This window comes from Pempheris klunzingeri, chromosome 10 (assembly GCF_042242105.1).
Source record: "Pempheris klunzingeri isolate RE-2024b chromosome 10, fPemKlu1.hap1, whole genome shotgun sequence".
NCBI classification, from domain to species: Eukaryota; Metazoa; Chordata; class Actinopteri; order Acropomatiformes; family Pempheridae; genus Pempheris; species Pempheris klunzingeri.
Genome location: NC_092021.1, coordinates 9,449,306 through 9,477,197, shown reverse-complemented (window position 1 = coordinate 9,477,197; position 27,892 = coordinate 9,449,306). Strand labels below are relative to the sequence as shown.

At 42.2% G+C, this 27,892-nt stretch overlaps 1 protein-coding gene across 4 annotated transcripts in view; it reads right to left on the bottom strand.

Annotated features, from left to right (window-relative positions):
* Positions 1-27,892, bottom strand: part of hdac4 (histone deacetylase 4) — a 116,562-nt gene that overhangs the window by 41,227 nt on the left and 47,443 nt on the right. For 2 of the 4 annotated variants that reach the window (XR_011585197.1, XM_070838756.1), the window contains exons 4-8: positions 9,491-9,694; positions 9,236-9,381; positions 8,549-8,699; positions 5,847-5,967; positions 4,332-4,450 (exon numbers count right to left, since the gene is read on the bottom strand). Coding sequence is in view for 3 of the 4 variants with exons in the window: in XM_070838756.1 (XP_070694857.1) it covers positions 4,332-4,450; positions 5,847-5,967; positions 8,549-8,699; positions 9,236-9,381; positions 9,491-9,694 (741 nt within the window). In the remaining variant the exon portion in view is untranslated. Of the gene's footprint in view, positions 1-4,331; positions 4,451-5,846; positions 5,968-8,548; positions 8,700-9,235; positions 9,382-9,490; positions 9,695-17,158; positions 17,211-17,349; positions 17,426-27,892 lie in introns of those variants that run through there. The other 2 variants (XM_070838758.1, XM_070838757.1) reach the window with 2 other exon arrangements.

The window sequence follows — 27,892 nt, the reverse complement described above, 5'->3', positions numbered from 1 at the left end:
GACGCGTCCTGTTACATTGGGTTAGAGTTAATGCTGCTCAAGACAAAAGATAACTTTCTCTCTGATCAACTCTCATACTTCAAAATAGCCATTAAAACCGTACAAAACCCAGTAGTCCCTATCACTGCCCATCTCTTGACTTATCAATACCAGATTAAACGTCTCTATAAGTGGTGTTTAATATTTCAATGGGGAGTGGAGGAGAGAGCTGGTTCTCTGAAAAACATAAACATATTGATCAGTTGCTCATCTGTTTTGACAGATGGGAGTCCCGAGCTGCAAGAGCCATACCGGGGGAAGCCATGACGCTCTTCCAAGCAAGGGCAGAGACGGAGAGAGATTTATAGAAATCAATAAAGTCGTTTGCTGAAACTCATCAATGGAGCTTCCCAGAAATATCATATGTTGATGATACATTAGAGAGATATTTTAGAAAGACATACTGTAAGTAGGCAGGCAAACTGAAAGATAGACACATTTGTCTCATCTAGGCCATAAATTTTCTAAAAACATTCAGTCAGACCAAATTGAATCAAGTTGTGCTTGTAAGTCTCTTCACGGCCAAATGAGAGTGTTGGATGAGAACAACATGGAACTCGTCTCCAATGACCTCAGAGAAGGTCTAATCTCATTCTCAAGTGAGACACAGATCCACTACGTCACTCACTGTGCTGAATATGAGTGTCAAAATAAGAAGCTAGGTATTAAACAAAGAATACGGAAGCCCTTTATTGTATGTGGACATCCTGCAGGATTTGAATGTTCTGTGCACAGTGTGGTATGGAAGTGTGTGTGTGAGGCAGTGTGGGAGAGTGTGGGGGAGAAAGGGGGTCAGCATGACAAGTCTGTGTCTGTCATGAAGGACCAACAGACTTCCTGTCACAGCATTCAAAGTGGCCCTCTGTGTTCTCAGAGCCATTATCACAAAGCGGCTCAGACTTGGACAATGAACCCCATTATAATATTCTGTGAGCCTTGACTTGATTCTTAACATACATTTATAATTTACACGCATACATCACCAAAATGGGCCACCACAGGCAAAAACGTCATGTGTGACAGCGGCAGTCGTCAGAGCGCCGTACAACTGTGGCGACTACTGTCAATTACTTCCTGGGGAGTACAGTTCATCTCTGTGTCCGTCCATCTAATCTGATCTAAGTCCGCTCACTGTTGACACAACAGTTCCTCAACAGCTGTGCCATATGTGCGCACATGTCAGTATTCCACCTCTCTGGCGACTGACACAGAGACAAAGGGCAACTCCATTTCTCCTGAAAATGTCATTTTTCTTTACACATACACAGTGATGTGTTTGTACTAAAGTGCCTCATGTACTTTGTGTCGGTGTGAACTGTGAAACTGGAAGCTGTGAATTCTTCTCAGCACCCCAAGAAATCCCTGAATTACCCTGAAAGTTGAAACTCGCTGTCTGAGTTTGTGTGCCAGGATAAATCATTCCTGCCTTCAGCTCACAGCAGGAGGGCAGGAGTGCAGAGTACACAGAGCTCGGCCTCCAGCTGTGAAAGCAGGCAGCGATACTGCCAAAGCAGCTGCTGATGCTAAGTGAACAATCACAGCTTGGCCGTACTTGACATGGACAGAAGGACAGAGAAATAACAGTGTGCATCCAAAAGGCAGGAACTGTGGGCTTTCTGTGCTTCCTAGGACTCTTCTTGAAGTAGTCAAGGGTTGTTTTGTTGAACACAATGATCTGTGACATCTGTGTAGGAGTGTGCAGAAATGAGATGGTCAATGTCTTTTTGAATTAGTTTAAAATAGATAGCCAACTGGCCAAAAATCTTTTTTTCCCAAAAACGCTGCACCTGATGATGAAGCAAAATACTGAATAGAAGCAAAAAACATGATTTCAACCCTAAATATTTCCCTTTTCCTTCACTGCAAGACCTATTTCTTGGATGGGACCAGTTACTTCCTGGCTTCTCCACTAGTTACCTGACAACTGGTCATGGCAAAGAAATATTCATATATATATATATATATATATATATATATATATATATATATATATATATACACACACACACACACACACACACACATATATATACACACACACACACACACACATATATATATATATATATATATATATATATATATATACAGTGCTTAACAAATTTATTAGACCACATAAAAACGAGAAAACACAAATATTTTAGAAATCTGTCAAAAACTTGTTTCATACTAAAATTGTATTATTATTTATTAGGCAAATAACAAACTGGAACAACTAAATAGTCTTTATTCCCATATTTTAACCAAAAATCTTAATATTTTGTATGACCTCCTTTGGCCCTGATAACAGCTTGCATTCTTGCTGGCATTGTTTTCGACCATCTCTTTTGTTATTGAGTTCCAAATAGTTTCTAGCTGTTCCCAGAGACTTGCTTTGGATACAGCTTTTGTGGTATCTATTTTTGAATTCAATAAATCCCAGATCTGTTCAATAGGATTCAAGTCTGGACTTTGACTTGGCCAGTCCATCAATTCCAGTACTCCAGATTCCTTTTTCTTGGTCAAGTAGTCTCTGCACAGCTTTGAAGTATGTTTGGGGTCATTGTCTTCTTGGTATATGAACCCACAACTAATCAGGTTCAATCCAGAAGGGATTCCATGATGCACCAAGATGTTGTGGTAGACCTTCTTGTTCATGATACCGTCGATTTTAACTAATTTGCCCATGCCGTTTCCACAAATGGAACCCCCCCATACCATAATGGAATCTCCACCGTGTTTCACTGTGGGTGCAATGCATTTTGCATCAAAACGTTCTCCAGCTTTTCTGCGGACATAAACACGACGATGCTGACCGAAGAGTTCAAACTTGGACTCGTCCGTCCTGAGTACCTTCTTCCAGTCATCTACAGACCAGCGTTTGTGCTCCCTGGCAAATTTTACGCGTTTTCGGATGTTTGCAGGCCTCAATAATGGCTTCTTAGCAGCTATTCTTCCCTTTAAGCCTTGTTCCTTCAGTCGTCTGCTTATGGTCATTCTGGAGACTTTCTCAGATTCTGATCTAGAAGCATTAATCTCTGCCTGAAGATCAGCAGTGGTCTTCCTTCTGTCTCTAGTACTTAAAATCTTGAGGTGCCTGACATCTGCTTCAGTTAGCTTTCGTTTTCGGCCTCTTCCTTGGCGCATTTTGTAAGTACCAGTCTCTGCAATCGAGTCCAAGGCATACTTGACCACACTGTGAGAACACTTTATGTCTCGCCCTATTTGTCTCAAAGACCATCCAGCATCATGAAGTGCTTTAATTCGTACTCTGTCTTTCTCAGTGAGTTCCCTACGCTTCACCATTTTGAACTGGAATGAGGAATTTCAAACTGAATTCCCGTTTTTATAGCCAAATTTGAGCCAGCACACTCTGAGAGGTCAGAAATTAATCAAGAATAACATACAACCACTAAAACACATTTTTCTGTTCAGGAATGCAAGTAAATAACTGTAATTTGGCATCTCAATCAAAAAATGATAATGTGCTTTACTATTTTTGTTTTGTTTTGGTAAAACAGTAAATCTGAAAATTCATGGATAACAACAATAATTATATTTTAGCCTTAAAGATATAATTTTGATTAAAGAGCTTGCACATACTGGTGGATTAACCATTACAGAAACATAGAAAAATATTTTGGTGATCAGCAATACTGTTAATTTAGGGCAGCGGTGGCAAACACCTTACACTGGGTGGTGGTCTAATAAATTTGTTAAGCACTGTACACACATATATATATATACACACATATATATATATACACACATATATATATATATATATATATATATATATACTGTATATACTATATATATATAAATATACTGTGTATGTATATATATATACACATACATATATATATATATATATACACACACACACACTGTGTATATATATGTATATATATATAAATATACTGTGTGTGTATATATATATATATATATATATGTATAGTTTCATTATTCCTAACGTCAACTAACGCAATTTTTACTGATTTTAAGGGTCCTAATGTAATTTAGAGTGGTCCCACACTCCATCCACCCACCCTCATTTACATTAGAATGGTTCAAAAGGCCTAAAAAAAAAACGTGATAATATTTTAGGGGCTCCTTTTAATCCTCTCGTGGCTGACTCCTGGTTCATGTGCCTGACTTTGAAACCCAATAAGCCATTTCAATTGCTAATGCAGGGAAAAGGAAGATTAGGGCTCCCTTCCAGGCATGCAACGGGTGGCTGATTTTAAGAGGTGGAGGAATATGAATGTCAGAAAGTAACAGCACCTCAGCTAAACCTTGGCACCATTCTATACCTGTTTTACGGAGAGGGAAGTCGTCTTTTGAGTCGTATGTGCCCAGCATTGGGTGGTTGTATGCAGACAATGCTGTCTGGGGAGGAGAGCTCTGGTCCAAAGAACTGTGCTGGGTTTTTCTGCAAAGAACGACAAAAAATATTAAATATGCCAGTATAACATGCAATATGTCAGGTGAGGTCTGGCTCCACGCATGCCTGCCAAGCTCACTGTATATGTACCATACAGACACACACACAAAAAGTGACTCCCAAGGTCAAAACTTTAAAAGACACAACAGATTGTGAACAAATGTTGGAAAGAAGAAAGAGAACAATGATAGAGAAAAGGGACTGAAACTAAAAGCTGAAAGCATCCTCTGCTTGAATTTTCGCCTTAAATATGGGTGAAAAATGCATAGAGAGAGTGATGTTGAGAGACACAGGATGAAAGGAGAGTATGAGGTTAGAAAACAAAATAACTGTATAGAAGAACTGAGGAGAAAGCAAAAGAGTAGAACAAGCAGGTAGGACACAGAAAAACAGAGCATTGGTGATGGTGGTAAAAAAAACAAACACTTTCCTTACTGATGGCACACTATTTAGATTGTTTTATCATCTCCTGCCTTGGCACAAATGTTTTACTGCTTAAAGCCTCTTCAAATATTTAAAGCGCAGGAGAGGTGCCATTGTCTTTTCTGTGTGCCCACTTCAAACACGCTCGCACAAACACCTCTCAAAGAGAGCCAGCTGTCAATCACCGACTACAAACAGCAACAGAAAAAAGCCTCGTTCCCTCAACATGTTCTCTGTAGTTTCACTTAGAGGCAACTGGCGAGGACTCCCGCTAACGTTGATGCTGGTAACTTCTTACACACACCACCACAAGGTTTGCCATGTTTGCAAAGCCATAATGATGATGGACTTTTATGTGGCTCATCACTGTGGCTTTTATGTTTGATATTTCCCCAGTGTGGTTATTCTTTAGCTTAGATAAGAAACGACAACAAATAAAAGCCAATGTGGAAACCAAGAAATCATAATGTAACATTTAGCAATCACTAAAAGGTTAGTATGAAAGAGAGAAAAAGGACAGAACATTGCCCTTTATTTGTTTCCAATGCAACTTTTCTTTAAGATTTTGCAGACAGTGTAGTATTCATTTAAAAAACATAATCCAACTTCACAGTGCCAACCTCATGCTTTCTTTTTCAGGCTTTCTAAAGAAAGAAAATGCACTTTTTAAAGTTGACAATGATGCTCGCTACAGAAAGGATGCACATTCATTATTCTGGCAGTTAGAGGTAACAAGATGAACGACGGTGAGTCCACGACAGCTCAGCTCTCATTGTGCCCGTGTCTATTTCTCATTTAGTGAATTAATTTGAAACCTATTTTACAAATGAAATGGAAATTGAAATTCTCTACAAAAATAAGCGTGAACTTTGTCTTCGCATAACATAAATTCTTCATAGGCGTGCAACCAGTCGCATCCCAAGCCGTGAGTGGTTCTGTAGAAGTGGGCTGTGACACTCACCCATACCAAAGGCGTGGGTCGCTGGGCAGACAGTGGTTTAGGTTTCGCTGAGCCAGGGCTTTCTTCTTGTTCAGGACAAACTCCTGAAGCCGCATCTTAACCTCCGTACTGGCGACTGCACCTGACAGAGACAGAGAGATACAGGGAGACACGGGAAGCTCAATAACCAGAGGATTGTGTACTTTTTCCACATAACTCTACTCTATCGCCACACACTAAAGACACTTCCTTCAGTATTGCATTTCTTGCTTTAGTGCCTCGACTGTACTGCACCTCCTGTCCAATATGTAACACTAACAAGAAGATTATAACAACATCCATCCATACTTCGACAGATAATGGGTTTCTACCTACATACAGAGTGCACAATCTTGCATCACAGTTTCACTGAAATTCCACAGAGACGACAGCGGTGCTGTGTAACTCGCCTCACTCAGCTCCCAGTCTCTCCTCAATTACCACCCTCATTTTGTAGCTACAAACAAATTGTCCAGGGAGGGAGACATGGATGAGTGAGAGGGAATGAGAGATGGAGTGAGGAACAGAGTGAGGAGGGCAATAAAAGGGGGGTAAAAAAAAAAAGGTGTTTAGAGAATACAGAAAAAATGGTAGAGGTGTGTTTTTCTATGACGGTGACAGTAGGAGTGATAACGGGTGATATGTTAAGCTCGAGAAAGTGGTGGATACAATACGTGAAAGTGACAACAGCTAATATGTGCGCTCTAAATCATGGTGAAGCTGGAAGTGCTGACATCCCAATATGCCCGCTTTGCCACTGAAGCAAATTGGCTTTTATGAGACTGCCTTCTATGCAACTTATTGCCGTACTTCCTCTGTTTACAGCCCAATGCTCTTTCCATAGACGTCAAAGTGTAGGCTCAGTTTGCCCAGCAGAGATTGGCTGAAGAAAAGGACTTTACTGGAAGGAAATAATGGTACTGAATGTGGCTCCACTGTTAACTATATGGACATGGGTTAGTGCTGAAAAACCACATCATAGCCTCCACAAAAACCCAACATGAGAGCATTTTACAGGCATAGTATAAACACAATGTTTCTTTCCTAATTAACTTTATTATATGAACTAACTAGGAAATACCTCTGTTCTCATTATTGCATGGCTTGTATCCATGTAAATTTTGCAACTGCAGGCATTGTATTGTACATCGCATATACAGTGGGGCAAAAAAGTTGATGTTGATGATGTTGATGATGAAAATTACAGGCCTCTCTCATCTTTTTAAGTGGGAGAATTTGCACAATTGGTGGCTGACTAAATACTTTTTTGCCCCACTGTATATGCATCATTTACACTTTGTGTGGTTTACGTTAATGTGTGCGCACAGACAGCAGCACGATGAAAGGTGGATACAAAAGTAGAATATTCAGTAAAGCAGGTTCATGTATATACCAACAACTAGGTGATTCAAAGTGCTTTAGACTGTCGGTTAAGTCTTTCATGCCACCCTCTATTCATGCAGTATAAAACAATTACTGGTACAAGAAAAGCAGTTGGCTTCACAGAGCTCAAACAACAGCCACAAAACATTTCCTTCTGCCAGAGACACATGCAACTGTGTCAAAGCTCGTTTCAGTATTAACACCAGTCCAAGAGAGAGCACTTTGTCGCTGGGGCAGCGTCATTCTCAAATTCTTATGACAAATATTAGATAGTAATGATGGTTTCATGGGTTTGGGTATCAGTTCTATCGGTCATGATAAAATTTACACACCAAACTAATTGCCGAGATCTCAGAACACGACAGGAAAAAGTCGTCTGACAAGGGGAAATTGGTGCAGTGAGACGATCAGACAGATTTTAAACAAATCCCGAGGATACTCAAAGTTATTTGGGAGAGAAAACAAAAAGGGTACTGTGAATTTATTACCCCAACTATTCATTCTATCAATTCAATGTAGACATCCACCAGTGTTCGGATCCACTTCCTAATCAATCTGTGTCTTTCCCTGTTTGCTACAGTTGGCTCGTTTACAACCTGTCTGATCGTGTGCATTTCTGACTTTGTTGCAGAAATGTCACCACGTTCTCAGATCTCAGCAAGTAGCTCGGCGCTTCCAACGTCATCATACAGGTGCAATGATGGCCAAAGAAACGGAAATAAGACCCAACGTGAAATGAATTAAGTTGTCCTTCAGAAAAAATGAAAGATTAATGGATGAATCTTTCTGTGATTTTGCTTCTCCAAGAAAATAAACAAATTATAAAAACAAGGGCATGTGTGCACGTCTTGCCTCACTCGCCATGTCTTGGCCGTCGTATTCTAATATTCCCTGCGGTAAAGGTGTGAGGTCAGGCTGTTCTGACTGCTGGGCCACAAGGACAGGTGCTGTGACAGAAGGTCTGGAAGGGCCAAGCCTCTCTGACACCTGCTGTGATAATATGCCACAGTGCCTCAGCGCAGTTACAGCAGATGTTGGCAGCGTTCAGGAGATAGAGAGTGAATGTGTGCTTGGTCAAACATGACAGCTTCATTTAAAGCTTGGTCACGTCATTATTGAACAGCAGTGTGTCAACTGGCCAACACTTGCGACTGATCTCATGGTTCTTGTGGTTTGGTAGCATTTCCTCTAACACTGTACTGCCTGAACTCTTTTTGTTATTACAGTCATACACCATCTTACAAAAGTAGGATTCGGACGCTTTTTTTGCGCGCTTATGCTCACATGGAGTTGCTACTTACTCTCTTGTCCTCTGTCCTTGTTTTTGAGCTGTTGGAGTTTGTATTCCCGCTGCTGCTTCTCCAGCTCCTGCTCACGACGCTGCTGCTCCATCTTCCTCTGGTGCTCCAGCAGCTCCTGTTGGTGTTTGAGCGCCAGCAAATCCTGTTGGTGCTGGTGGAGGGAGAGGCAAGAATATTGAAGGAACAGAGAGTACAAGGAGACAGAAGATGGGTAAAGGAAACTACACAGGATTGGCCAGAATCAAATGACATGACATCGCCAAGCCCAGTCCAATAATGAGTACATTCTACACTGGAGACTGAGCAGATTGGACGCATCTGAGTTCTGTTCATGCCAGACTGATCACTCTTATTTGCTGATTTTGTGATTGTGGTAACACCACTGAGGCTTCTTATCAAGTGAGTCGCATGCAAAATTCACACACCCACGAGGTTTATTGGGGACAAGGTTCCCATGGAGATGACTAAGCAGCAAAATACTGCCACCAGATCAAATTACACCACCAGACCCACATCACTTAAGTGTACACATGCACATGCTTCCTCCTGTCCTTCATTTCTGCTGAGTAGAGTCCTGCAGTAGCTGTATCCAAGGAAGGACTCCTCAGGGGAGGGGAGAGGAGGGGACGGGAGGGGAGAGGAGAGGAGAGGAGAGGAGAGGAGAGGAGAGGAGAGGAGAGGCCTCACCTTGATATGCTCCTGCAGCTGGACTTCATGTTGTCGCGACAGCTGTTCATGCTGTCTCTGAAACTCGGCGATCAGTAGCTGCCTCTGGAGCTGCTGCTTGTGTTTGAGACTCACCAGCTCCTGCTGCAGCTGGTGCTCCTGTTGGTCTGTAGGACATTTTCAAGACTTCATCACTGAGGACGTCTGGGATTAAAGGTTATGGAGGATATGACTAAAACTCACATGATATGATGACCAGAGATCATCCCCACTTACTGATGGCTGCCCCACGGGCTGGCTCAGAGGACGTGGGACAAGATGTGGAGGTGGGCGGTGTAGGGTGGGGTTGGGGAACCAGGCCGAAGGGGGGCTGCTGGCGGTGGTGGAGGTGGGGGTGGTCCACTACGCGCAGGTCCATGGGAAGGATGGCTGTGGTGGTGGGGGGCACCTGCATGGGCAGTGCTGCCGTGCTCACGTCCACTGGAAGAGAAGGCCAGCAGGTTGTGCAAAGTTGTAAAAGTCACAAACACACTCAACCAATTACAACTATGACTGGTGAACACACACACGTAGCCCTCACACACTCCGGTTGTCCAATCTTTTTCTGGAAACAGTTACCAGAATGTGCCTTTGTGTACAACGTGCAACCATGTACGTGTCATCAAGACTTTGACCCCGACAGCAGATTTGTCTCTGAAGGTTGCAGAGCTAAATTTGGCAGAGAAAAATTAAATTCTTCATTTTAGAAACTGGGGATCCACATCTCAGCTAAAAGCCCAGCCCGCTATGGGAGTCATTAAAGAAAAGAAAGGCTCTGGAGGAGCAGAAAATTCATGTGATTTTCTTTTTAGAGTGCAAATTGCATAATTAAATTCAAGGTCCAAAATGTTTAATATCCTTACTAGAAGCCAAAACACCCTGTCCCCTCTGATCCAAACAGACACACTAACACTTGTTACATCAGCTGTCTGGACACTGAAGGCTTGACTGCTGCGCTCAGAATTACACACCAAACCAGGTGTAGTTGCTTGTAGTGTTGGCAAACTAGGGACTTAAGCCTATTTTAGAGTTGTACGCACTGGGTAAGAGTATTAGCAAAACACTAAAAACATAAAGCGTCTGTGATTTAGAGAGATCATCAGAGTGGCTGTCTGTGCTGTGGTGGGAGCAGAGTGTATAGGAGGCCTCCCTGATATACTGTTACACACAACTATACAAACATCATCCTCAGAGAAACCCAGTACTCTCACACATTTTGTACACAAATGACAAAATAGACAAGCAGACATGCGGGTAGAATGATGAAACATGGCAGCAGGGAGCAAAAACAATCCCAACTGAAACATGAGTTTTGCAGTAGGGATTTGCTGACACACATGCAGACTTACTGTGTGTATTTGTGTACGTGTTTCCACTTTTGACTGTGTATGTGTGAGCGGCAACACTGCGGTTTGCTTATTGTAAGTGCTGACTGTGTACTGTGTTTTTGGTCTCCGTGTGCGTTTGTCTCCCACTGAGAAAGTGAAGTTGTGAATGATGTTGAAGGAGATGCCATCACACACTTGAGAGGATATGGACAACAGTACGGCCAAAATCCATACACTCTGTTTCTGTCACAATGTACACAGACGCTGCACAAACACACACGGTTAGATGTAAAAAAAAAGTCACAGGTTTGAGCCGTACACATGTCAAAAAGTTTAAAATATTACAAAGCGAGATACTGAAGCTGCCTTTAAACAAACAAAAAATATATATCAAAGGGGCAAAAATACAAACAACAGTTTGTGTTACATTACTCATGTCACATTCAATCTGCAGCATTTATTCTGTTTTATCTGAATAATCCAGTGAAGTAGTACAGGCTTGTAGGGCTGTTGAAACATGGATACTGAGAGCAAACATAGGAAAAGCAATATCCCTGCATCAACATGGTTGACATGCAAAAAGTATTAGTGTATTAGTGTAATCTGATTATTTCTCCAAAACAAGCAAACAACACGGCAGTTTACTCACACACAGTGCTATAACCCAACTACACAACACCAGGGACGCATGGCAAAATACAAGCAAAATCTTTGCCAGCTTTAAAGCCTTGATATGTAGCTAGAATATGGTGGGCTGTGATCAAATGCTATCAACAAAGGCTTCGTTTTTCAGTCTAAAACCAGCAGTGCTATCGATACAATTAGAGATGCAGCATGAGCTTTACGTGTCGGTAGCTTTAAGGTTCTGTGTGACAAAAGCTTCAAATTCATGCAACCAAATAAATGTTGTGCTTGATATCTGAACTCAAGATCAAAACCTCCTGTGTATCATTCAGTCTTTTTTCTGATCGATGAGTGCTCCGTAGAGAGCCACCTTGCACCATGTCAACCCCTCTGCCAGTCATCAATACCCTCAAACCAGTGGAGAGCGACTCCGACCTATCACGGATGTGCTGGCATCCCCGGTGACCAATGAGGTGGCGATGGAGTTGCAGTGACTTGCTGAGACAGCCAATGACATCTTTGGTACCGGGCAGGTTTTCAGGGCAAGAGGAAACTTAACACCACCCAACGGGACAGCAGGGAGAGAAGAAAGGGTGTGGCTGAGCCAAACATGCTGGTGCTTCACTGGTGCATGTGTGTGTGTGTGTGTGTGTGTGTGTGTGTGTGTAATTGTATTACTATACTTGGGAGGACATGTTTGAAAGCTGGACATGAGATACATCTACTTTTTGTTTGAACCCCTAGCTTGAAAAGATAAAAGAGCCAGCCAGAAGCCAAGGGTGATGATTTGACATTTAGAGTCACTGTTAATCGCTTACTTACACTGTTGTTGATAAAAGTCAGTCGCTTTTCTTAACACGCTCTGTGCAGTTTAATCCAGTTCAGCGTAGGTCAGGCATATACTGTACTGATGAGGAAGCTCTGCATGTGTTCAAATGATTCCTGAACCTCTGACCTACAAACGTGCATGTTTTGTCACTTCCAGGTTAACAAGCATATAGAACGATGCCACTGTTTGCAATTCTCACTCTGAGCAATCTGTGCCAATCATCCACACAAAGCCTTTCCCTGTAAACTATGGTTAACTTTCAGCCCATCACCTATCACATTTGCTGAACACACATATAGGTGCACACAGTTGCCTGTCAACTGTTTATACACATATCTAATAGGCATTAAAAATCAAGGTCAAGCAAACAAAACCCTTTGCTGAGTGAGTGCACTTCAAATGGAGTGCCATTCATTTGGACCCTTTCAGAGGGACCCCAGTGCCGGCTATTCTAGCACCACTGTGCCAAACATGCATGAGGCATCACCTCAATTAACGCCTTTTCTACAGTATATTTTCCCTTCCAGACTTGTGTTGGCAAAGCTCAGACGGAAAGAGCGCCCCCTGATCTAAGCCGAGCGCTTGCTCTCAACAACGAACTATTTATGTACGGTTTCACTAGCGCCTTTCTCAGTAAACATGCCACAGGCTTGACAAAGGCTGTTTGTTTTCACAAACAAGTGGGGCTCCCAACCATAACAGGGTATGCTTTAGGGCTGTTGCTACGATGGCGACCTGTCAATCAGTACACAGGCGATGCAATGCGTATCTATGTCACTGTGTACATTTAAATAGCCATGAACTTGTTTACGTGTGTTGTCCATGTTTTCATGATAGAACTTTGACCCTTTCACAGTGTGTTTTTACAATTCGTGGAAATTTAATTGTAACATTTTAGTCGCCTAAAAATGTCTTGTGCAGTGTTCAGTTGGAAGACAAAGGATTGGGCTCGTCAGTTCTGCTGGCAAATAAATTTTGTTCTGTTTTTAGCTAGCCAAAATTAGCATCCCAATTAATATCGCAATCAAAATGAATATTGAATGCATTGCTAACCAAACTAGCTGGAGCCAGCGTTAGCTGATAACATAACATGCACATTGTTATGCTTGTTTTATACAGTCAGATCCATCCCCCACACTCCACCCTCTCATCCAAATATGGTCACTATTGACTAAAAGAAACCACAAAAAAAACCCCAATGGCCAAAAAGCCAATCTCAACATTTCAAAATGGTAGTCCACAAACCAATGGATGGCATCATGATGGCTACATCCACTTCTTTTATGCAGTCTATGCTCCCATCCCCAAAACTACTGAATAAAAGATTTCACACATTCTGCTTTTATTCTTTCACATACAACAACAAAATCCAAATGGTTACGTTGCTGTAAAGAATGTCTTGTCAGGCTCAAACACATTCTGCTCTCTTGTCCAGTGGCTTAAAATTGAGAACACAAAATGAAACTCATACTTCTGCAGCAGAGATCAGCAAACTAGCCAATGAAAAACATATCTAACACAGACAATTACAAAGAGGGTGATATGCAGTATCACATTTCATAAGACAGAGAGTGAGTGCCTGTGCCAACTAAAGTCCCCAAGACTTCTGTGGAACTGTGTCTGTGATCAGCGGTGGCCTGAGTACATGGAAGGGCATAATAATCATAGTCATAATCTCATGCCAAAATGGTTACCAAAATGGCGAAACCTGATCTGAATAAACAACAAAAAGTGTATTGTTACATCCACCAAGACACACGCACATACACCTAAACAGGTACACAAAGGAGTCCACTTGTGCTCGACAATGTATCTGTTTCTACACAAAAATAATAACTTTTTATGTACGTTTGTATTGTGTCATATTGTGTCATATTGTGTTATCATGCAGTCTAATGTACACTTTATTATTACATCTTCTGGAAGTATGAATGTAAGCTGTGTGAGAATAGAAGGAACAGCAACTGTGCCCAAACCAAGTTTTTCTTGGGGGACCCATAAAGTAAAATCAAATCTAGAGTTTCTACCAGTATGTATTATTCTGTCGAGATGGCTGGTCACTTACAGACCGGTGATTCATAGTCGGCAGCAAGGCAGAAAGAAATACCTGATTCCAGCCACTTATCCTCAAGCTGAAGGGCTGTGAGTGCAGGTGGCAAAAAGGGAGAGAGATGGAGAGGAAGAGGGAAGAGGTGTAAACACCGCTCAGACCAGCTACTCAGAGGCTAACCACACCAGCTGGCACATTAACATTGTACTGTGAGGCATAGCTGTCTGCTACACGCACGTATTTAGGAACTTAAACTTCCTGATTACCCTGATGTAATGATGATGTGTCAACGTTGCAGCCAATGAGTGAATGCTTCCACTTCTGCAGTTTCTATATTTGTTTCAGATTCCTGAAAAATGATTGCATGATATGAAGTGTGGAGATCATCATTTATCAAAACTGCTGTGATTTCAGTAAGTATTGTTTCTTGACTGTACAAGGCTGTAACTGTGTTTTTCCACTGAACAGATCCCAGTTCTGCTCTGGATAATTTAAAGGCTGTTTTAAAGTGCTGTCAAAAGGTCTGATAGCACACAGGAAACACATCTGTGTCACATCTGGCTGACAGTTCCCGGTCAAGCTAACATGGCCCAACAGGATCCCAGTGCTGTTGCAGTTGTAGCACGACACAGACAACAGCAGCTCTCTGAGTAACAATCCTGAGAAGCATGTTTACAGTAAACAAAGCTTTGTGAATGACAGCAGACAAACAGGGTGACATACAGCGCCCAGCAGGGTGCAGGCACCTGTGAAGTAATTAGCCCAGCTTACAAGGATGGCACTCTGTGAATGTGGCATGAGGTAGTGGTGCCGAGCCAACGGGAGGAGAGGTGGATGCACAAGCTGACTCACCCTGACAGCACCGGATGTGATAATGCAAATGTTCCTACTAGAAGCATGGCCCATGGCAGGTGACAGTGGGCTGACAAGTTTCATTTTTCTCCAAATTAATATCACATGTGTAGTGATTACAAATATGTGTATGTGTATGTGTAAATAACACAAAATTACATCATCATTGTCTTACATCATTATTAAAATTGTTGCAAGTCAGTGAGTAAGTCATGTTTTTTTATGACTGCTAGTTGATTTATGAATGTATGCAGTAGGTTACAAATGTTGTAAATGTTTAATAGCTAAAGGACCATGAAGGCTATGAAAGAGCATTAAAGATACGAAGGGAAGTGAGATAAAACTCTGTTGATTTCCACATGGGACACTGTGTTTCCTGTGGAGTTGTGAGGTTTCCCTACTACCAACATGATAATTTGAAATCTGGATGAACTCACCAAAATAGATACAAACACGGCTGGTGAAATGTCAGCCTGTGCCCCTTCCAGTCTGTCCCTCATCTAGTCATCCATCACTCTATGCATCCCCTCTTACTCTGGCCCTCCCTCCTACCTCTCATCCCCCATCGCCCATGATCAGGCTAAGATCATGGATCACACAGAGGGAGTTATTTATAGACCAGGATTCCCAAGGGAGCCGCTTGCCTCACGGGGCATGTATACGCTCAGACAAAACCCCCATACATGTTTAGACGCGGTTTATGTTGGAGTGAGTGCACGCACTCATTTAGAATTCAAAAATGGTCAACAAACGTCAACACAGTGTGTGTGATAACAACAGAGCTATGCACTAAATACATTCAAGTGACAGCAGCATAATGTTCACAAATTAAGAATGAATAGTAATCGCTGACATGGTGTTACCCAGCTGTGAGCCCCCCCCCCCCTCCACACACACACACACACACACACACACACACACACCCCACACACACACGAACAGGCGTGAGCAGAGGAGGGAGACAAACGCCATGGCGACTGGTGTGATTGTGGCTGGCAGTTGGTTGGACAGATGAGAGGAGGAGGGGCTAGAGGTGGAGGGAGGACCGATGATGGTAAGCTACCAATTCACCACATGGCCTGCATGTGCATTCAGCTCGACACTTTACTGTCATGTCTGGGATGGGTGTGTAGCTATTACATGTCCCTGGAGCGTGGTAGTTTGTTTTAGTGAACGTCACCACCTCTTTGTTTTCTTCTTCTCTCTCTTGTCTCTTGCTCTGAGCGCAGCTCGTTTTCGTTCACAGACCGACTCCTCGGGGGTTAAAGCAAGTCATTTAAAACATTATTTAGGGATAGTGTGTTTTCAGGGAGCTATGCAGAGATAAACAACACCATAACAGGCCTTTTTTAACTAGCCTATCTAAATTAAGACAGAGAGACGTGGAGCCATATGGTCCCGCTGGCCACTCACCAAAACACAAACACAACTCTTATTACTAAATGATGCAGGAACAGACGACGCGATCTAGCACCAAAATCTAATCTAGATGAAAAGCTCTACTCTTACGTCAGCTCATCAAATTTTTGATCAGACGACAGATTACCATGTTTCTCAGTAAGCACATAACATTTTAGTGTGTTCATGTGCATTTCTACAAGTGCTGAACAATGAACGGGTAATTTGGTCTGCAAAAGCGATTTTTGCAACGAGATCCGTCATTGTGTTTAAAAACACAAACTTTCGCATCTCCCACCCCCACACACACACATATATACATACACACACACACACACACACACACAAGAATAAACACAAACACGTGCATGTACACAATGGGCTGAGGGGAGGAACAGACGCATCCACTGCCATCTGCTCCATTCAGTTAAAGGCTGCACTGAGTGGTGCTGAGCAAGACTCAATACATCAGTGCCATTCAATAAACACTGCCACTACTCAGAGCTGCACACCCACACAGCAAAAGAACATGCACACGCAAACATACACTCTCCCTTCAAGTGAGCACACATACTATACACAGAAACATATCCATGGGCTAAAAGAGGTTCACAATAACACACGAATGCCTCGGGATCACACACTTACACACCAGCCAAACATAATAAACCAATGTACATTAAATCAGCACACATGTTAAAACTCATTATTTAACACCAGAAAACACACGATAAATTACAAACCAGCTCAAACTGATGAGGGTTTCTAACAGCACATGCTATCCAAACAAACAGTGATCCGTGAATAACAACAAGAGCGCTTACCCATCAGTTGTGCCGAACAGTCCAGTTGTTTATTTGTGTGTGTGTGTGTGTGTGTATGTGTGTGTGTGTGTGTGTGTGTGTGTGTGTGTAGTGTACAGTATCTGAGAGAGAAAGTGTGTGTTTGAAGCCAAAAGTGTGACTCTGAACAGAGCTGTAAAGTCCACTGCAGCGCGAAAAGACAGCAGACCAACCTGGTTTTCGTAGTGAGAACAGATCTCTCTCCCTCCCTGTCTTTCACTCCGTCCCTCACTTTACCGCTTCTCTCTGTTTCTCTCACTGACGTGCTTCTCTCTGCCCTCCGGCTGCCACTCACTCTCCCTCCCTCTGTTCCTCTGTCCCCTCCCACTCTCTCTCTCTCTCTCTCTCTCTCTCTCTCTCTCTCTCTCTCTCTCTGTCAGTGACATCAGAGGGCAGTCTCAGGCATGTTGAGCATTTTATGGGAGTCTCTCTCTCTCTCTCTCTCTGCTTGCTACCTTACCCACCAGCAGTGAGGCAGAGGGCGTCAGATTGTGACCACTTTCTCATCTGACTAGACAAATGCTATGCTTTTCTGAACCACCTCTGCTTTTGTTGTTGCTGCTCACATTCCTTGATGTGTTTTGCTTGTTGCACGCACACACACACACACACACACACACACACACACACACACACACACACACACACACACACACACACACACACACACACACACACACACACACACACACACACACACACACACACACACGCACGCACACACACGCACACTTGGGATTCTTTCTATCTAGAATCCTCCTACGCACTACCAGCCAAACCAAACAGACAGTTGTTGTGAAGTTGATTTGATGATAATGGTTGCTGCTCGGCCTTGCAACTGGAACACTTTACAACTGTTGAGGACACACACACGTCAAAGACATTCGTATCTGTCCGTTGCACGCAGTGTAGGCGCTATGTGCAGCAAGGCATGCTCCCCAACTTCAGTGCATTTTGAGAATTGTATGTTAGCAATTTCTGCTTGAATTTCAAACACTTTCAAACAAATATTTCATGTTTTACGTAATAAATGTACACATTCTGTGTGTCTAAAGGGTGAGTGTAATTGGGGTAAGGAACTTTAAAAAGGCCGTCATAAAATGACCATGAAAAAGATCAAGAGTGCTGCATTGAGGCAGTTACAAATGAAAAATATAAGAGCAAAGAGTAAATTTTAGAAAGTAAATGAGACCAATAAACAGTGAGAGAAAAAGCTGAATCAGCATTGGGGCAGATTTACACATGGATGCCCCAAAAGTGATGTGGTGTGGATCAAATGTTAATGAGCTCCAATTAGGGCAGTTGAAGGACTCGCCTTGGGGGGGGGGCACCTGACATATGTCTTATTGTCCTATCAGTGGGCAGCTGGATATTCAGTCTACAGGGGTGAATGTAAACAGACAGGATGGTGCTGACCACAGTATGAACAGATGTTTACTTGGTATGTGGGCATCTTTAGAAAAATACCATATTTGGGCAAGTCCTCATTTGGAGAAGTGGCTAATCACCACTCAATCTTACAGACTCAGACTGGAAAAGTGACAGGGAGCAAGTTACGAATTCAACTTGAAGTTGGTGGCAGCAAAGACTCAAAAGGTGCTTTGCGTGGGGCAGATGCAAAAGTGTCATTTTACCCAAATGTCACATCTCTCACATGGAGGAGCGACTCCAGTGGGAGACAGAAGCACAAACTTGTTTTCTACTCCTCTCCACTATGCAAAAAGCTCTTCATGAAATTAATGAAAAACTGATCGTAGCAATCAATAGCTTCCCAATTCTCTGCTATGAAACTTTAACAAGCTATTGTCAGGGTATACCCATCCAATTAGACTGGAATATGTTCATGCTCAATGCTGAACACACCCAAAAGCTAAAGGCTCAGGAGAGACCAAAGACAACCTGCCACTTTGAATGTTTACATTGTATAAGGCATAAGCATTAAAAGCACAGTAAAAGCACATAGGTGTATCCTCAGATCAGCACTGGACACCACAATAACTGGACTCAGAAAAATCGATGCTACATTTACTTCCATTTGACACTGATCAATACCCTAAAATTATGTGCAACACAACAACCAGATGGTTCTAAAACCAGCTGCATTTCTATTCCAGACGGGGCTTTATCAAAAAGATAGCAGGATTCGAGATCTCTCTTAATTCCTTGCCTACATTAAGTACCCAACAATCATGCTGTCTAAGTTGTCTAACTATGTAACACTGCTGTTTTGCACAGATCCCCTCATCTAACTAGTGTCTGTTTGTGCGTACACGGTGGTCTGCATCAGTGTGTGTTTGCAGGAGCTATTTTTGAAGTTCAGCGTAGAATCCAGGAAGCCAAGTTTTATTTGATCAGACAACACACCCACACACCTGGCAGCGATAAAGGTCTGCATTATCAGCTTGTTGTATGGTGTTGACGTCAAAGGCTTAGCTAAGCTTCATGCAGCAATGACACTGATAACAGCAAAATGCTACTGAGCCAAAACCACAATGGCACACACACACGCTCACGATCACCTTTTGCTTTTTAGAGCTGGGAGAATTACAATCGGGGAGGGCAGTGGCCAGACTGTGAAACTGAGCAGCGGAGCACCTCATGAACTTCGTGGTAAAAATCAATGTATGGACATCAGGTTAGATGGTGAGCAGCACGGTCAAAGATCGGTGGCAGTGAGCCGGCAGTTTGCAAACACAAATGTACAGTGGTATTTTTTTGACCATGAGACAGCATTTAAAAAAAACAAAAAACAAAAATAACCTTGTTGAAGGCTGCCAGTGCATTACAAGGCACAGGAGCCTGTTTAGAAGGACTACACTTTACACAAGCAATCAAAGTTAACTGGTTTATAAGTACAGTTACTTATTAATTGGTTTATGAGTGCAGTTGGTAATGAATATGATTCAGTGCAATGTACTGTGCACTTTAAATCACAGCAAGTAAAATAGTTTTAAGACAAATAAAACACCAGCAGGATTGTCATAAGGCATAAAGGATCATGTGCTCTGTAATGAATGGTTAAAACTTTTCCTCACATTGTGTCACGGTTAAAAATGTTTTCATTAGCAAATGCATTTTGCTGTGGTTCATTTTTGTCTTATTGTAAATAGCATTCTGATCTTTATGCACATAACTCGCTGCTAAAATGTCCATGTACTGATACTGAAAAGTATGAAGGAAATTATATGTACGAAACCTTGTGAGCTTGGTGGTGTGTGACCTAAAGATACGGCAATAAATGTCTATGTGGAAGAGAGCTTGTGCGGTTATTTGCAACAGCCCGTGAGAGAAGTAGACAAGGCAATAAGTGAGAACATCGGAGATAAATAGTTTGTGCAGCTATGTGCATCAGAGTCAGTGTGTGCACGTGCGTTAAATAATGCATGTGGCATAATGATTGCGAGGCATGCTGAAATACACAGTGTGGCAGCCAGGCAGACAGGACTGATGAATAAGTAATGGTCGGCGTCCGCCTCGTAATGTACACACATGGGCACGCGTGCACACGTGTGCACTGGAGAGAGACACACACACACACACACACGCATTCAAACCATAACCACAAGCTGGTACATGCTTACGAGACCCAGGAGAGGGAAAAAGGATAGCAACTCTTATTTTTGTATCTCCTTATGCTCTTGTCTCCCCCCTCCTCTCCACAGTGACGGGGGGCTGGTGGGGGGGGGGTTGCTTTTTTTCATCCGTCTCCCCTGAGAAGCCCAGACTGGCTCCAAATATGTGAGATACTGTGTCGTTTATTATTGATTTGGGTTATTTATAATATACACTCACTCTGCAACCCCCCTTTACAATTCTCTCTCTTTCTCTCTCTCTTTCTCTCTCTTTCTCTCTCTCTCTCTGCCTCTCGCCCCATTGATTAGTGTCTCTGAGAATCTCAAAATACAGATACTAAATCATTACACTTTCTAAATTTATCCTTTTCCAATACCTTTCTCTCGTTCTTTGACAGATGAAAACACTGATTTAACTTAATACTGCTATAAAACACTAATGTGGAAAGGAAGTATTATTTTGTGCCAAAATCTGTCGTGAATATTCTGCCACTTCTCCTACTTAGCCAATACATGGCAACAGACGTGAGGTTATCGAAAAATATTTGAAAAATGTCTCTCTCTAATTATGTCAGCAATTTCCAAAAAAAAAAACCCAACTAATTATAGGCAGAGCAGATACATACTAAATGGCTTAAACAGGCAGAACTCTCAAGATTCTCTGTTGTCAATTAAAAGAGGAGCAAAATTTCATTGAGTTTGAGATGTTTTATTGGTTTTAAGTTGTGAGGTGGCCTAATCAGCATTCACAAACAAGAATACCTGTATCTAAATACCAAAGACCTAAAAACAGAAGAATGTGTGACATTATTTGACCACAGACATTAAAAACGAGGAAGTGCTTGGGGAGTTTACTGTGTATTTTCATATGAAACAGCAACAGAAATCAATGCCTGTGACCTGCTGTCTTTCTCTTTCTCTCACACACAGGTTGAAAGAAAAAAAGAGATCACGGGGAAAACGCAACAAGTTTCCCTACTTATCAACTGATTCAGACAAACTCAATTAAAGAAAGGTTTTAAAACACCCTGCTTCCATCTCGTTAATTCATGTGAGCAACAGCAAAGGCCACAGTGCAAACTAATGCAGCTAAATGAATGCTCCTTTCAATTGATCCGTTTCATACCTAATTCGCCTGCAGGAGAGAGTTCACGCAAAGCTCAGATCAAGTTTACCTCAGGCTGCACATCTGATCTAGCTGAGGAAACAAGCTCTACAAAAATAATCTTAACAAGAATCAACTCCTAAGTGTTCTCAAGAAAACCTCAGAACATCAAGGCTTTAAGACAGCTTCAGCTCCAGATGAGATACGACAAAGAGATGTTTTTGAGCGCCTTGCTGCAGTGGGGAGCTCCGTTCATTCATATTTTACGCCCTTTCCTTCCGTCTCAATGGTAATGCCTTCCCAGTCTACGCCGAGTTCTCAGCAGAGAGAGAGAGAGAGCCATTAGCTGTCTGCGATGCTAAACTGAACTTATGGGAGATGTCAGCTTACCATGCTGATCCTTGTGCACTTTAAATCACATGGGTCAGAGGAATGCCCCATACACTAAAGCTACACCCACAACCTCCTCATGTGCAGTGCAGCAACCTGCCTAAAATGGGCCTCATCAATATTGTCTGGATATAAACAGATGGAGGTAGTAAAGATAGCAGAAACAGTCATGAATATAAATAGAGGACCACGGTGAGTTGAGGTATAAGCCATGACAGAAAAAGACGAAGATCTATATTGTGAGAAAAACCATGTTCCTGATTGTGGCGTACATCTGGTGAGAGAACATTGTTTAAATGAAAGAAATTGCAAAGACCCTTCACATAACTGGTTAAGTCTGATGATGCAACTGCTTGTGGAGGCTTGCTTGTATTGAGGAGGATTTTTCCAGTTATACAAATGCCCAAGTCTCTTCTCAATGACTTCTTCCAAGTTTACCCCACTTAGAAAACTGGTACGAACGATTACAGCGAAGCACAGTCTATTTCTTCTCTTAAATGAGTTTGTGGTAAAATACAGTCTATCACTGACTGCCACGCTGCAGCCATTAGGCTGCGGACTTGGCTGTAATGAACTCCTCTTCCCGGACAGGGGAAGGCCAGCCTCTGGTCATGGTGGCCAGAAGCTAGCAAACCTCTTGTGAGTGCAAAGCAAAGGTCTGAACCTTGGAGTGGTCATCTATAATAGATCGCTTCAAGAGAACTCCTCTGGATTCATATGGTCCTGCTAGGGCTTTTAAAAGCCTTTGCAAAACACACCTCTGCATTAACAAGTGAGGTTAAGAGGAAATGAAAGGGCAAAGCACGGCCTGAGTTAAATACACATAATGTCCATCTGTCTATCTTAATATCTACACAAAACAGACAAACTAAACAAATTGTGCCACATCTGGATATTTTGCTTTAAATATATAACTGTGAATGTTATTGAAACTGCAGCATCTGATCCTGAGCATAGTAGGTGAAAAACTATTCAGAGAACTGCATTCTGACATTACTGCTGATGGTGTGCCACAGAGGATACTGATATGTAAGCTAGTCAGACGCATGCCTTAAAATTGCAGAGCGGCAAGGTAACGGAAACCACAGACTCACATCAACAAGTGAAAATGAAGCAAACTTAAATCTGCTGGAGTTGTTGGTTTCATTTTAGCTTTACCTTTGGTTTGTCTGAAATAAATGCTGCGGTGAAGTTCATCCACACAAAGCTTTACTGTAGATTTCTTAGGTGAACTTTCAATGTTAACCAATTGCAAAGACACAGGAGCGTCCAACAGAGTGGAAACTGTCATATTGGCCGTGCTGCACCATATTTTTCATTATTCTGCTCTGCCAAAGTGTTACGTGGTCCACAGAGGGAATTAGGCATTGTGTGCAGGTGGTCACAGGACAGGAGTGGACAGAAAAAGTACATTCACTTAAATTAACCGAATTATCTTGTGTTTCGTTAGCAACTAACTGTACAAGTAGCCAGTTCATCAACAAGCTTCGAGCCCCACCTATTTCCAAATAGCAAATCATTTTCCTCCTGATGGCAGGGTTGGCAACCTCCCATCAGTGTATAAGTGGTGTGTGACTGGGTGAATGTGAATGTAGTGTTACAGCGCTTTGAGTGGTCGAAAAAAGACAAGAAAGGTGCTGCACAAGTATAGTCCACTTGCCCTTTACTGCAGTGGACAGGGTCAGCAGAAACACATATTTTAACCATCTAAAAAAGGGCCACCTAAAAAAAAAGGTACCATTAGTTTAAGTGTAAGCTATCTTTAGAATATTTTCACCACTTTACATTACCATCAGGCAGCCCTTTTCCAACAGGAAACTGACACCATTCTCTTCTTTCTCTTTGCTTGCTTCAAAGCCACCAAAATTGATTGACAAAAAAGTAATTTTACCTCACAGCTGTTAGTTTGCTCGTGTTATTGTGTGACTTTGGTGTTTTAAATGGTTAGTTTGGCTCCAACTAATGTGTTGGTTCATTGATCATGGCAGCAGAAGCACAGCGGACTCCTGTGTTCTGCAAGGTAAAATTTGTGTTTTGTTTTTTTTTTAAAGGAGTCTGGTGGCTTTAAAGTGAGCAAACAGACAGAGGGAGTGGTTGTTGTCCTCTGTCTGAAAGGGTTGTCTGACAGCAATGTAATGCTGTGAAATTATTCCAAATATAGCATGCCATTAAACGGATGGTCCCCTGCCAAATAGGTGACTATTGGACCGACACATAGGGAAACACATTTCAAAAGTGAACCTATGTGGTGCTATCTTTACGTATCCTAATTAGTTTTGGGGTTGTTTGCCACTATATTCTGTATCTGACAATGGGCTAACATGTAACACATACACTGAATTCTGGAGTTTGTATTTTTTCAAACACACATTGACAAACATAACCTCACTTGCCAGACGTCTAGGTCTTCGAAAGCCAGCAAACATTGCAAAACACACCAGCCCGTATGCAAAATTTATGATATGGTGACATGGTAAAATCATTTTCCCCCTACCACATCCACATAAACACACACTCTCTCACACACACAGTCCAACCTGCTACGGCTGTCAGGATAATGGAACTGATGCAGACAAAGTAGGTTAAGGCATTGCCTGTTCTGCCGGAAGACAAAAACAAGTCTGGCTCTGAGCACTCTGCCATACTTTCTTAGACCCAAATGTGAAGAGTACGCATGTGAGTGTGTGTGTGTGTGTCTCTCTCTAACACAGTTGACATGAAGGCCACAACCTCAGGCTATGTCTGTAGATAAAATTAGGTCTTGTGTTCCCTTTATAACTCCAATCTTTCTCTCAGAATCAAATCTGATTTCACCTCTGCTCTCTGTTAGCTTTAGGTTTTCTTCAGCATGCTGCCTTTAACCTACTGCGTCAGTACATTGCACACACTGTGAACTTGCTGATATTTAGGTTCAATTGTTAGTACAAATGGAGGCAAATTATTCTGAATCTGTTTTGGTGCAAGAGAAACAAAAAAAAAAAAGTACAATAGATTATATTTCAGTTCATCAAAAGTTCAAGAGAACCATTTGGAAGCATCCCTTGGGCAATAACTTTGACATGGTTGTTAGTGTATGTGTGTGTGTGTGTGTGTGTGTGTGTGTGTGTGTGTGTGTGTGTGTAAGCCTGATGGTGGATGAGCAGAAAAGAAGCAGCTGCCCACCGACTCCTGCCTAAACCAAACTGGCACCAGGCGGGGGAATCCATGCCAGGTCAGCGAGTGTGTGGGGGTGTGGTAAGGGGCTTTGGGGGGCCATCTGGGGAACTGGCACCAGGGTCTGGGGGCCGTGTGGGCTCTCTGGTGAGCATGTGTATTCAAAACAGGTTGTCTTCCATTAGGAAAAGTGGCAAGTCAAGCAGGTGCTGATTGTTTCTGTCAGCAAAGGGGTTTAAGACTAAAAATCATTACAAGGCTACAGTCTTTTGAATCTTAAGTAAAGGCAACAAACTGAGAGAATGTTAAGAATCTGATTTAGTGATCAATATATCATGATATAATTAATGCTACATGCTTCAGAGCTCTATACTCACACTTACAACCCATGTTGGAAATAGAGAACTTTAAAGCTGAATAAGGGATGAATAAGTTAAATTACTTGTTGGTAAGTCTAAGGTAAGAATTTGTGCAAGAGAGTGGTACATTTTAATTGTACTATGATTAAAAATAACTTTATGTTTTGACTCGCCATAGGTACTACTTTTCCTGGGGGGGAAGTCTCTCATCCCCATGAGAGTTTGAGCATCAACTGCAGCAAAAGCAAAAAAATAGTGGGGTTGAGAGACTTTGTAGAGAAAAGAAAGAGAGAAGGAGGTGACAAGCAGGTGAAAATAAGGTTGTTACAGCTCAAATCTGCCTGCCAAACTGTAAAAATCTTTCTTCTATTATTGTAAAAGAACCAACACAACCAGCACAAACACAAATGCATATTTGCAATGGCAGGATTAAGGTCAAGCATTCAGTCGCACTCACAAACACACATCCGCAAAACCCCATGTTTCTGTGAGTAGGGAGGGAGGGAACCGGGCTCTGGCCGGCAGACAAGTGTCTTCACGCGGTCATGGTGACCTCCAGACGGGGTGTCCTCTGGAACACACCTCGGTCTCCATCTCTGGCTTATAAACACTAATCCTGTCCCCTTTTCAACTGCTTTTCCACTTCTGTCTCTTCATGTATCATTGTATTCACCAAAGAGAAATACAGATAGATTCAAAGGAAGGAGGAAATGGAAGTGATTAAATCAGTTAGTGTCATTACAGCTTTTCTGGTTTTGGTGTTGACTGTTCACTGTCTTTAAAATAACATGCTTGTGATACCAATACATCACTACATAAGCGGTTTCCTTGGAAGCTTTGTAGGAAACAATATGTGCAAAAAGCAACAGCAAAGAAGGTAAGATCCAGGTTTGAAAAGATCTGATCGATGTTTGATATGTTATAATACATTATTTTGGAAATGTGGTCTGAGTGATCTAAGTGATCACTGGTGCCACACAGGGTGGTTTGAGTATCTCATAAAGCACTGACCTCCTGAGAATGTCACGCACAAAGGTCTCTTAGAATTATTAACAATGTCTATAAACACCTAGTAAGCGTAGTAAACTAACCGCTAACGTTACAACAGATCTCTGCATACATCTGAATCCACAAATCTCTGATTGGAAGATTGGAAGAATGTTGTCTGATCTAAAAGTCTTGGTTCCTCCTGTGGCATGCAGGTAGCAGGGTTGTAGGGTTGGTGGTGGTGTGGTGGTGTGGGGAGTATTTCCTTGGCACATACTGGGCCCCTTAATACCAGATGAGCATTGTTTAAATTGGCTGACTATGTCCACCCCTTTGTGGCCACAATCAACCCATTTTCTAATGGCTACTTCCAGCAGGGTAACACACTATGTCAAAGCATACGCCACCATCGAAACCACAAACATGACAAAGATCTCAACCCTTTGAGATGTAGTGGAAGTTCAAAGCATGAATGTGCTTTCAGCACCTTGTTGATTCCATGCAACAATGAATCCTACCCTGTATTACAGAGGCTTGAGTCTATAGTGCAGCTGAGATGTTTATTTTCAGGTTCACACCTATTTGGGGGTCCGAGAACATTTTTACATGCTGTAGTTAAAAAACAAACCTATTTTAGCTTCTGTCTCTTTAAGGTCCCCCTTCCAAAAATTTCAGTCTGCTATGATTGGTCCACTCCCACAGGCTTGGGAAGGCACCACCCACCATCTTCATCAGCACTGTCATCTCAGAGGGGGAGCCATATTAGTCAAGCAACATGCCAGACCAAGTTCAACAGACTAACCAATCAAATAAACAGAAAAATAACACAAGACACAACAAAACTTGCAGCTTCTAAGTCTGAAGTCGGGTCTCAGACAGCCCGTACCAATCCGTCCTTGGGCTCGCACTTTAAATAGCCCTCATTGAGATCCAAAAACAAAAAAAAAATTCACTTCCTGACTGTTATGTGGGTTTTTGCAACAGAACAATTTGCGTGCTTTGCTGGTACCTTCAACATCTTATTAGCAGATCCAGCATTGGCGAGAAGGACAACAATTTCAGACAGCGATTTGTATTCAGATTTTCAGTGGAAGGTTCAGTCGGCTAGCTGAGGGGCCGAGGGAGGTCACATGTTCAACAGAGGACAGAT